Below are 12,702 nucleotides of genomic sequence, written 5' to 3'. Positions count from 1 at the left end.
CTCTAATTTTCCAGATCCAGCACAGTTTTGTTGCGAATCCTTTTGAAAAGACTTAGGTGAAACAACAGCGTGCATATTTTGGGCATTTCCTGCTATTCCTGAATTGCTCCAAAAGCAGCCCAGGCTTGAGTGGGCTTATCTATCCTGTTTCATACCTTTCACTGTCAATAGGAAAATCTCAGTCTCCCAGAACAATCACAGAGCTCAGTACATACACAAACTGCACAGCATCAGGATTTTTCACAGAGCATGTAATTATGAAAGGATTCTTGTTAAGACAACATATTTTGTAAAAGTATGTTTAATTAAAATGTTAAGACCAAATCAGTTTATTTCACAATACTTTATATTCTCATTGTAAACTTTTATTATGTAATAGTGAAGCTAAAAATAATCAAGTAACTCCAGAAAGTGATGTTGACATTCACTTGGAGGAGAGGAGAAGAAAATCCTCCAGGCTTGTTGTAGCAGACATCACTTTTAAAGAGCATGAGAGATATAGTGGAATATATCTCCCATTCTGGGAAATTGAGTACTGTCACTTGCTGGTTCATAGAGATTTGTGCAATTTGTTTATAACTAATATCCCCATAAGTGTACTAATTGCACATGTAGAGATAATAAACTCTCTGCAACATAACTGACAAAACACCTATCTATATATAACTATGGCTAACTTCTACACAAGCTGGTTTTGTAGAAAAATGTTTCTTAAAAACAAAACAAAAAGTAAATGATCTTCAAGGTAAGTCATGCTTGGTCACATTTGAAACACAGTCAATTGCACTCAGTATCTTCCAGTAGCCTGTGGTGCCTTGCACTGGACAGTCAAGACTAAACTACCAAAAGGCACCAGATATTAAACAAATAGACCGCAAACTTAGTAAAAAGGAAAAAAAAAAAAAATCCAGTAGCTTCTACATTTGTTTATAGTCTTGTCTTTTATGAAAATTATTTCACCCAATTAAATTGCTCACACAATTTCATTACTAGAGAAAAAAAATACCACTGCATCTCTAAAAATACTCTGTTCACACAAAAATCAAACATGTATACTCTAACCAGTCATATGCTATAAATATATCTAACTCTAAATCTTATTCTTCATATTCTTCTAAAATCTCTATATCTAACAGAAAAAAATGTATGTAGGTTCCTGAGATATAAGCAAATGAAAATAAAGTAGCTGTTTGTGAGTAGTAAGTGATAGAAATGTTGATATTGATAATATTTAAAATGATATTGAGCAAGCAAAGCATAAGGGTAAAAACAGAATCAGAAGTTGATTACATTATTTGTTATTGCTCTACAATACTTCCAAGTTAATGACACACGCTGCTTTATAGAGAAGTGATGGGACAAATGCCTTTTCCTGAGATCCCCACAGGACTAATAAAATATTAAGATTTTGGTGCTGAAAAAGTAATCTTGTTGTCCATATACCCATTATAAAATATTTGAACTAGAAGTGAAATTTAACTTTGGAGGTGATAAGGTGTGGTGAGATTCTCAGATGCTTTTTAAGAAAGGTTTGAAGAAAAGCTAGAAATGATTGCTGCTCAAAACGAAATACAAGGACCTATGGTATACCCAAATAGATGCATAGAAAATATATGTCTGGAGAAGGATGAAAGAGAACAGAGGAAGGTAAGTGCTGCTCCATCACAGGTGTATTTTCAGGAATGCAGTGTTGGAGTCTATGTTAAAATATAGAATCATCTTAGGTGCTGGTATGTTTTCTTCCAAGATGAGAGCAAGCCTCTGAGTTCCTAGTTGTCACTGGGGAAAAAATAACTCCCTGGGGAACAGCTGGGCTCCACACATGAGATAAGGAACAAAAGAAGATGGTCACATTTAAAGGATGAAATGATGTTAGAAAGTCAGAACTCTCAATTCCCCTCTGCTTACTCCGCTACTAAGAATATGATTTGCTTTAAAGGGGCTTGGTGACAAAATCAAACACACTGTCAGTCAAAGTGTCTGACACACTTGCATAGTGAATTTGCTTCACAGTGAGAAATATTTATGCTATTCTTCCTTGAGGAAAGGGAAGGCTGGAACAACTAAATATACTTAAAGGCTAAGAATATTGATGATAAGACTCTAAATTCCAATCTGCATTCCAGTATAGGAGAGGAAGACAGCTCAAAGTCGTTAAACATGTTTTACAGGACTGCAAAATATAATGCAAATAAAGCTGTAAATGAGATGAAATGTAGCAAAAGTACAAGTATCTTATATAACATCCTTGCTGAGCACTTTGAGACCACTACAATTACAGTTCCGATATTTTTTTGGGGCTGGATTTTGTGCAGAAGGTAAGGAAAGGCAATCTTACAGATAGAAGGCTCAGCTATGAGCTTTGCAGGTTGAAAATGGAATTACAAAAATCAAGGTTTCTTGGCTTTGGAAAATGAGCTGCTTCTGAGAGGGTGTTGGCTGGAAATGAGGAAGCTGCTGCCCTCCGCGCTGTTAGTGGGAAATGTCATAATAGTAGTTACGTAATTTCATCTCGACTGCAACAAATCCTGGTCGGTCGTCAATGCTGTGGAGAGATGACAAGTGTCACTGTGCAGAAAGGACAGAGCTGTCAAGATTCATGGGCCTTACAGCCCTCAAAACTCTACCTCAGTGACAGCTCATTTAAATATTTTAAGGCTACAAAAATGACAGAACAAAATTAATACCAAGTGCCAAATACTACTACAGAGCATCCAGTCAGTGGATTTACTATCATGCCTGTTACTTTGTGGTTGGTGAAAGTACTAGAAGAAAGAAGTGGTAAATCAGCTCCATTTAATTTTCTACTTCATTTACTTTAGTAATAATCTGGAGAAAACAATATTTGCCATGCAATATATGCCTTATAATGGGTAGTACCATACACAGAGTGGTTACAAGCACTCAGAGGATCCTACCCACACATTATATATGACTGTACCATCTTTCTTTTATATCTGCAATTGTTTATTTGGAGAACACAATTAAATTGACAACAAGCCCTTACAATTTTACATTACATATTGGGATAGTTACTCTGCCTAACCTGAACCTTCTTTTTAAAATTTATTTTTTTCCAATAATAAAGATACTTTAGTACAAAAAATAAAAATCATCGTGCTTTATGATATATTTATTAATAATAACAAAACCCGATCCCTTTCACTGTAGAACTGTTACAGCATTCCTTGAGTCAAACCAAAATGCAGGAATTACTTTTTGGTTGCATGTTCTTTGTATAGTTTTAGGTTTAATAAAGCTAACAAAGAAGCAAGATACCTAAAAGTGAATTACCAAGGCTCCTTAACCTTTTGGACAAAGCTATTCTCCAGATGGTGAACTGGAAGAATAAGTGTTATTACAGTCATTTCAGGTGCTTTCTGGAGACTTCCTACAGTTAAAAGTAACTTCAGCAGAATAGTTTAAGACAATAAATCATAAAACAGCTTTAATACATTTTTACAAAACACTAATTAAAAAAAAATCAGGTAAGCTTTATTTTTTTCTAAAGTTCATAATTCTAATTTCTAAATGTTTACGGAACAGAAAAAAAGCTTCTAATATATCAGGTATGATATATTAGATGAACAGATGAAAAAAAAAAGATGGTTTGTCTCTCACTGATAAGAAGTCAGTGTGGGATCCAATTTGAATACAGTCAGTTATGAGAGAAGAGATAAACAGCTCAAAACAATTAAATACAGAGGAATAGAACAAACATACTGGCAATATGACTTTGAAATTTCAGTAAAGCTATAGCATTGGAAATGAAAATTAAATGAAACACAATTCAAAATGAAACCAAAGTATTTGTTTAATTTCAAACATTCTTTTCAAAATACATTAGACTGACCTTTTTCTGGACTTAATTTTTTATGATACCCTGTATTTTGTATATAGTTATATACAGTTTGAATAAACTGTTCTACAAAATTGGGTTTTTGTAGTACACTCTATAACTCAGATAATTTTCACCTGAAAGTGCAATTGACTCCTTAGCTTGCAGTACGGTTGTAAGCTAAACTCCAGTTGAAAAGATGTATTTAGAAGTAACCCTTACTCACACCCTTTCTGGCTATTAACCATGTATATTAAAATGTACTTCTATCAAAAGAGCATCCCTTGAAACTCACTTGTATGTCCAACACAATTTCATTAGACTATAGACTTCAGCTGGGCAGACTTCAGGACGTTCCATTCGTTCTCCTCTTTCAATCATCTGTGCAACTTCTCCACCTTTCATTCCCTGGAACAGGGTGACCAGAACAGTTGCAAATGATTGCAGCACACATGACAGCATAAATCAAATAGAGGCCTGGAACTTATTTTTGGGCTATCCTTGACTCATTTGTCAACAACTCCTCAGGAGCAGCAACTCCTTTTAGTTAGGAAAAGATACTGGTTCAAACTTGCTCTGAACTATTAAAGAAAAAGTATTGCCAAATATAACCACTCACCTTATATGGTTTTTGTCCATAAGAGAAAGCTTCCCACATTAAAACCCCAAAGCTCCAGACATCACTTTTGCTGGAAAATTTGTAGAAATTCATGCATTCTGGAGCATACCATTTTACTGGCCATTTTCCATGACTTTGTGCCTAAAACATGTCATAAGAGAAAGGAAAAAAAGAAGACTAGATACAATGGTAAGTAGTAAACAACACCTGAATGCACATAATTCACATTAACTTAGATCTGCACACATTTGTACTAAGTATATAACATTTCTGATGCAGTTACCATTAGAGAGAATGGGTAACAGCTTCTTCAAAAGTGTTACAAAATTGTTCAAATCTTCCATTTTCAAAATAATTCATTGAAATGAAATCTATGGTAAAAAATAAGACTAGCTAAATGTATTTGAGTCATTCCTTTAGTGGCATTTAATTTAAAGTTGCTCTTCAGAATCAGTTTTTTCCATTTGGCTCTCACAAAGAGTAAGAGATGTGTCCAGATGGTTGAAATGGGTGCTCCATTTCAAAGCACAGTGACTGCCTTGTGGCAAGCCATAGTTTACCTAAATTATGTCAGAATACTGCATTATGACCATTCAAGAGTAAAACTATACCAGCACAGTGCTAGATCTAGTGACAGGATCCTACTGCATCCTGTGGATTTGCAAAGAAAATGGACTTTGATACTAATTCTTGAGGCCCTGAGACTGGAATTGACAAGTCTCTCTGGCCACCCTAGTGGCAGTGACTTAAGATGCCTTTTCTGCCAGCAGTGACTACTGTTCCTATACAGGAAGGTCATCAGAAGGGAGCACGCGCTTGCTTTTCCTCTGCAGTGTTTCAGGGATTGGATTATTAGTTTCAAAGAAATGATGAAAGGGAATAAGCAAAGAAGTAATTTGAATCACAAGAGTGATATATCAGGAGAACAAATACAGGCATGGTAACAGCCTTTGTCTCCCTCCTTTTACCTAATTGAATGTTGCAATTATTTTAATCACTTGAAGTGTACAGAGGTCCAAGGAATTTAAAACCAAGATTAACAAATTTTGTTTAGGCTAATTTATTATTTAACAATGGTATTCTTTCAAAAACCTCCCCTAATTCTGTTCTGTAAGACAACGTATTAGTGCTAGCCTACATTTTTCTTGGACATGATGGACACATTTTCCCCCTTTTATATAAGGTGGTATCTCATTCCCACAATAACTTTCAATCTTCTAATGACAAGTTTATGAAAAGTAAATGAAAGTAGACAAGTAAAAGGAGGGACAAGCCTTCTCTTCCCTACATGCCTCTTAATGTTGATATCACATATTCTGAATTTGGCAATCTAGTATCAGGTTATAAAATAACAAATGATACATATTATTTCTAATTTTCAACTGCATTTCAACTGATGATATTGTTATTAAGCTATGTTGCTACACATTTTTCATGTTGTGTTCAGACCTTACCTTGTAATAATTTTCATCAGCACTAAGAGCTTTAGAAAGTCCGAAGTCACTAATTTTGGCATAATGTTGGGTGACTAACAGCACATTTCTTGCGGCCAGATCCCTATGAACAAAATTATTCTCCTCCAGGTATTTCATCCCCATAGAAACCTGATGCACCAGCTCTGTTATATTCTTCTCTGTGACATGTCTGAAAATCACAATTGAATTTTAAAGAGGTCAGTAGTTAATTTTCATAACTTTTAATGGAATTCAAATACAAATCTTTGCTCTGAATTTGTCTGCATTACACTGGGAACCTGATTCACTTACATTTAACCAAGCTTCAATTAGAAAAGGCAACCTAGGTTCCTGTCCTGGGCAAAATGATGTGATCACATCAGTAAAGGAGAAGTTGAAGGATATGTGAAAAATCTTTCATTTATTTAAAATACTTTATTTTGGCAGAAATACGTGACAGTTTGGAGACATGTTCCAGTGAAGAATAACTGTAATTATTACTTTAACAACATATCAATTTAATTGTTCTTAAAGAAAAAGAAAAAAATAAAAGAAAGGAACTGTATCCTATGGAATGGAATCCAAGTTTACATACCTATTTTTTTGCAAAAATTTGTTCAGTGGCCCGAGTTCAGCCATTTCCATTACTAACATCCAGGCCTCAGCTTCACATATACCTATCATTCGGACAATATATGGGTTATCCAGTTGCTGCATTACATTTGCTTCTCTCAATAATTCATCCTTTATGGCTGGATCATTGCTCTCATTCTTCAGAATTTTTACAGCCACAGGCTTGGCACCCCTGCAAAAGAGAATCCAGTTCTGGGACTAGCTGCTGAAAATCTGTGCACTAATTGCACACCATATTCATCAGATGTTTCTATTCACCTAGTACGAATTATGACAAAAGAGAATTGACACTCACAGGAGAAAAAAACCAGCCATAACAGGAACATCTCTCTATCAAATGCTCAGAAGACAGTTAAACAAAAGAAAGAGAATGAAAAGAACCTGAGAAAATTACAGATTGTCATAAAAATTCCTAAAGAAGTCTGAAAAAACCCATACTGGACAAAATTTTCTTGTCCACTATGGCAAGGATGGCACAAAGCTCTTCTAGCAAGAAAAGCTATAGTGAGCTTTCTAAGCACTGGAGTGTTTTGGGGGTGAGCCTGGAACATGCAGCATTGCCAGGTGCCAAGGCAGTGCTCTGAAATCCTGAGAATGTAAGCCTGCTTCTGCAAACTTCCATTCATACAGCAAACTGAAAGAGTGACTGATGAGATCAACAGAGCTCAAGTGTGAAACAAGATTAAAATATACACAAGCTGAGATCAGAGCCCTTCAAATCCCTACAGCCTATACTGGAGAAATAGAAATCCTTTTTTCCTCTGAAAACCTTGGTTAAAGTAATGCCTCCAACTTCAAGAGATGAGAGTGTGTACTTTATCAGTCCATGCACATGAACTGCATGCTGACAACATTTTACTATGAAAATGCATGAAGAGTTAAGTATCAACAGGGTCTGTTCCTACTAACATGACATAGAAATGTCCTGAGATAGAAAATGTTACAACATGTTCTGTCTTCTTGAAAATCAACATTCCAGCTTCAGAAAACTGGTGTTTATCACACTTCAGGCAAAACTCTCTTTGCTCTAGGTAAACTGCCCATGGCACTCTTCATGTTTTCTGACAGAGATGAAAATAGCAGTACTTCTGCAAACCATGGAGAAAGGCAGTGGAATGCCCACCCTACTATCCCCATCAGGAGAGAAAATAGTCATAAACAGCACTTTCCCACTTTAAAGACATATATGAGTGCATAAGTGTACATACAAAGAGAAAAACAGGTGAATATTAGCTCAAATTAGTTACACTCTGTCACCCTAAACGACATGCAATAATTACTGCTGCTCCAAAAAGTAGAGGCTAGAGCTTTTACATATTAGATTCCATGAAAATAGAAGGCAACACTCACTTTTTCATCTTATAGAACCCTTTCTTTACAGTACCAAAGTTTCCAGAGCCAAGTTCACCTTCCTCCAAAGTCAACAATTTCCTGTCAAGAGTGACATTTTTTGGTTTAATTTCATCTGGATCAGCATATGGACTTTCATAGACCTCAGTATCCATGGGTAAGGCCTCTCTCTGATCACCTGTAAAACATTAGACATTATTTCAGACATTTTTTTGCTGCCACAGATAATACATTCACCTTTTCTATGTTCAAGATCATCAGTGTGTTTGACTTGCAAGGGCTTTATAAAGAAACCACATGCAGTTCATCTCTATGCATTTTAGAGCACATGGAAAGACAGTGGCCTCCCCCTGGTGACATGCAGTAACTACTCAACATTTGTGCAGGGTGAAGCCAGGAGGTTCTTTGACAAAAGGAGGGTTAAAGGTTGGCCCTTCTCCTTAGTACTTCCCATTAGTTACTTCACACAATTCTTCTCTCAGAATGCTTATTAAATGTACTTCATTCTTAGGCATCCAACTTTAATTGCATTATGCTTGGCACTGTGGAAGCAACAGGGCACAATTCTTTTTGTGATTTGCAAAGATATAGTTTTTAGAGTCCAGAAAATAATTCACCACTTCCAAATGCAAAAAGGGGTTTCCGCTAAATTATTTTCTTTATAGATGGTGACATCTGGCATCTTCAGATACCAGGCTTGAGTTATGGATAGACGCTCTACCAATACATAACAGAATGCGAAATATATGCAAGAAAAAAGAAATAAAGATTGGAAGAGAGTTCTGCCACAAGGAAGAAAATTGCATTATTGATATATATTATTCTGCCTACCTCTTTCTGCTCCTGTTAGACCTCTGTTCCTTTGCAGCACATAAGGATTAAAAGGTGCTTCTTCTGGTGAGTGGCCGATAGTTGACTGAAGCTGTAGCACACAAATTAAGTTTTTCTGTTTAACAATGATTAGGTGAGTTAAAAGCACTTTCCCCCCCACCCCAAGAATTCTGGTATAATGTTTACAAGAGACCCATAGGTGAAAATCAGAAAAAAGGGATCCAAAAGAGGTGATTTCATTCTGGAGGTTATTGTTAGAGAAGGCCAAAAGCACAGAAAGATATTACAAACATTTCAGAGCATTAGACAAGAGAGAATTAACTGCACTGGATCATGCACAAATCTTATTCTACAGATATTAAGTATACATGCTCTTTTCAAATTTGCCATGTAACACAAGAAGTCAAAAGAATTTCTCCTTAATCTGTCCTTCCTCCTTCTTCAAGTTATCTCTCCCCTTGTTTAGGCCATAGAGAAATTACTAGCACAAATGAAAACAAAAAACAATTTCCTCTTTCTCTGGTGGATATTACAGAGGAAGTCTATTTTAAAGAAGTGGAAGCAACTGTAGTAAGAAGTTACTACTTTTATAGGCTTGTGTAACATCAGGGACAAACATAATGGACCAGATATTAGGCTTGTCTGTCTGCTCTGAGGAGGGACAAGATTACTTAACTAATTAAGCATCTGTTCAAGTACAGTTCCTCTGTCTTTACTCTTGTCAGAGAAATAATATGGAGTACACAAACCATCTCATCCATTGTGTATTCTGGAGCTCCTTGCCTGGATATGGCACAATAAAATATAGAAGAGAGAAGCTACTGATTGGTTGCTTCTGTTTGTGAGCTGTTTGGAACATGGAATTACAGAACCTATTTCTGCAAGTTAGTTTATTTTCTAGAAAAGAGCAAAGAGAAACAAAGCTCTAGTGGATGCTGTCCCTGCTGATGGCAAAGGGATTGTAATGAAATAATCTTTAAGGTCCTTTCCAAGACAAACCATTCAATGATTCTCTGAAGTTTCCTATAGTGAACTATTGGATGCAATAGAAGTTTTGGAAACTGCATTTAGTAGGGGAAGTGCCTGACCTGGGAACTACAGACTTTGAAATCATAATGAACTTATCTGCTCAGCTGGATGAAATAGAAAAGGCTTCAGTACATAGATTTTACTGCAAACCTTTTGTAGGAAGCCAGTTTTCAGCAATATTTTGCCCGAGTAGGATGAGCACATTTACATCAGGCACAGTAAGGGTAATATTTCTGACTTGGAACAGTATTAAAAGGCCGTTTGCTGTGAAAGCAAGCCACAAAACCCCTGAGACAGTCTGGGATATGTCAAGGAACAAACTAACTGATCTTCAATTCTTGAGGCAAATGAAAGTATAAACCAAGACACATAGCTTTAGTTTTGTTCTTCTAGTCTGATTCACTCTGACAGCTTTCTAAGACCTGTGTCTTAGTTTCACACAGGCAATTCACTAATCCCCCTTAAACTCCCATTAGGACTGGAAGTCAACTGGCATACTTTGAACTGGCCAAACGTAATTAATGTACACCAAATTTTGTACACCTCAAGAATCCATTCACCAGTGAAGAACGGCTGGTAACAACATAGCTCTGGCCAAGACATAGCTGAGTCCTCAAATTAGACACATGAGACATTCCTGCTCTTTGCAATTCAGGAACAACAACAACAAAAAAATCAGAAAGGATTGTATACACTTGCTCAGCGAGTGCATTAAAAAAAAAATACATCACTTTCATGCTTGTAAATAAAGCTCTGCAGCTGTGAACTGGCAATCACACACCAGATATAACAAAATGGGTTCTCTGTCTCAGAGAGCTGTTCATGTTTAAGAAGAATCATAGTGTCTTATTTATCACTACTTAGCTTGGTTAATACATGTAGAATGTTATTTCTGAATGTTTCAAATTGATTAAATAGCTGAGTAATGTCTTTTTCATTGATATTCCTTCTTTTCTCTCTGGAAGGAGATGGGAAAGCTGAACACCCTGGACAAAGAGAAGCCTGAGGTTCTCAATGACTTCCATACCTCAGTATTCAATGGCAAGTGCTGTAGCTACACTGCCCAGCTTGAGAAAGGAAAATGTGGGGACTTGATGGATGAACACCTTAAGTCTGCTGTAGGAAAGGATCATCCCTTAGATGATTAGTGATCACCTAAGGAACTTGAATGTGCACAAGCTCACGGGAACCAATGAGATTCATTTGAGGGTACTGAGGGAGCTGTCAGACAAAGTTACTAAGCCATTGCCACTTTTGAAAAATACTGTCAGTGAACTCAATTCTCTGAAGATTGGAAAGAAGCAGGCATGACCCCTGTTTTTAAAAAAGGGAAAGCAGGAGACCCAGGGAACCACAGACCAATCAGTCTTTGTACCAGGCAAGGTCATGGAGCAGATTCTCCTGAAAACTACGCTAAGTCACATGGAGAAAAAAAGGAGTGTTTGGTAACAGCCATAACGACTTTACTAAGGGCAGATTATACCCAACAAATTCGGCGACCTTCTATAGCAGGACTACAGCACTGGTGAATGGGGCAGAGAAGCTGACACAGTCTACCTGATTTATGCGAAGCGTTTGGACACTGTTCTGTATGACATCCTTATCCCTAAATTGGCGAGAGGTGGGTTTGATGGATTAACCACTTGGTGGATAAAGAATTGGCTGGAAAATCACACATGAACAGCGGTGGTCAAGGGCCCAATGTCCACGTGGGAAGTGGACAAGTGGTGTCTGCAGGGGTCAGTACTGAGGTTGATGCTGCTCAGCATCTTTGTTGGTCACACAGACAGTGGGAACAGACAGTGGGATTGAGTGCAGCCTCAGCAAGTTCACTGACGACACTGTGAGCTGTGGAATGCAGTCACACTGGAGGGAAGGGATGCCATCCAGAGGGACCAGGACAAGCATGAGAGGTGGACCTCAGTGAAATTCATTAAGTTCAACAAGTCCAAGTGCAAAGTCCTATGTCTGAGCCAGGGCAATCCGAGACACAACTACAGATTGGACAGAGAAGTGATTGAGAACAGCCCTGAGAAAAGGACTTGGGGGTTATGAAAAAGTTGATATCCAAAGCAGCGTGGCAAGCAGAGTGGCCAGCAGAGTGAGGGAGGAGATTCTACCCTTTAACTCCACTCTGGTGAGACGCCACCTGGAGTGCTGCATCCAGCTTTGGTGCCCCCAGCATGGGAAGGACATGGAACAGGTGAAGCAAGTCCAGCGGAGGCCACAAGGTTGATAAAGGGACTGGAGCACCTACCCTGCAAAGAGAGGCTGAGGAAGTTGGGGCTGTTCACCCTGGAGAAGAGAAGGTTGTGTGGAGCCCCATAGCAATATTCCAGCACCTGAAGGAGGCCTACAGGGAAGCAGGAGGGGGACTCTTCATAAGAAGCTGTAGTGACAGGACAAGGGGTAATGGGTACAAACTGAAAGAGGGAAAAATTGGTTTAGATAATAGGAAAGAATTCTTTCCTGTGAGGGTGGTGAGGCACTGGAACAGGTTGTAAAGGAAGGTTGTGGATACCACATCCCTGGAAGTTTTCAAGGAGAGATTGGATAAGGCTTTGAACAACCTGGTCCAGTGGAAAGGGTCCCTCTCATGACAGAGGGAGCTGTGACTAGATGTTCTTTAAGGTCCCTTACAAGCCTTAACATTCTGCAACTCTATGATTTCTGGGTGAACTACAATTTAATATTTCACAGGCATATTTTCAGCTCCTATTACCAACTTGGGAAAATTGTTGAGCACTCAGAAAACCTCAAATATTTTTCTTTAGTCCTTCCAGTCATGTATTTATGGTATTTATGGCATGCAGCAGCCTATATAACTTTGAAGAGGATTTTCTACCAGGAATTGGATTTCTTTTCTCTTAAAGTTAATCATGACTGACTAGAAATGGGGCAGGAGGTATGCATCCTTAAATATGCAGTGATCTGAGTGACAGTAAAAC

General features: G+C 37.7%; 1 protein-coding gene across 3 annotated transcripts in view; it reads right to left on the bottom strand.

The window, feature by feature from the left end:
• Positions 1-283: 283 nt before the first annotated feature.
• SYK (spleen associated tyrosine kinase) overlaps positions 284-12,702 on the bottom strand; it is a 50,065-nt gene continuing 37,646 nt past the window's right edge. For all 3 annotated transcript variants that reach the window (XM_015652447.3, XM_015652445.2, XM_033520508.1), the window contains 7 exons: positions 8,726-8,816; positions 7,895-8,072; positions 6,507-6,716; positions 5,912-6,101; positions 4,458-4,598; positions 4,134-4,246; positions 284-2,545 (listed from right to left, as the gene is read on the bottom strand). In XM_015652447.3, coding sequence (XP_015507933.1) covers positions 2,473-2,545; positions 4,134-4,246; positions 4,458-4,598; positions 5,912-6,101; positions 6,507-6,716; positions 7,895-8,072; positions 8,726-8,816 — 996 coding nt within the window. In that variant the 3' untranslated portion in view covers positions 284-2,472. The remainder of the gene's footprint in view (positions 2,546-4,133; positions 4,247-4,457; positions 4,599-5,911; positions 6,102-6,506; positions 6,717-7,894; positions 8,073-8,725; positions 8,817-12,702) is intronic.

The sequence above is a fragment of the Parus major genome, chromosome Z, assembly GCF_001522545.3.
Source record: "Parus major isolate Abel chromosome Z, Parus_major1.1, whole genome shotgun sequence".
Taxonomy (NCBI): Eukaryota; Metazoa; Chordata; class Aves; order Passeriformes; family Paridae; genus Parus; species Parus major.
The sequence above is the reverse complement of the archived record's forward strand: the minus strand, read 5'-3'. Positions and strand labels throughout refer to the sequence as shown.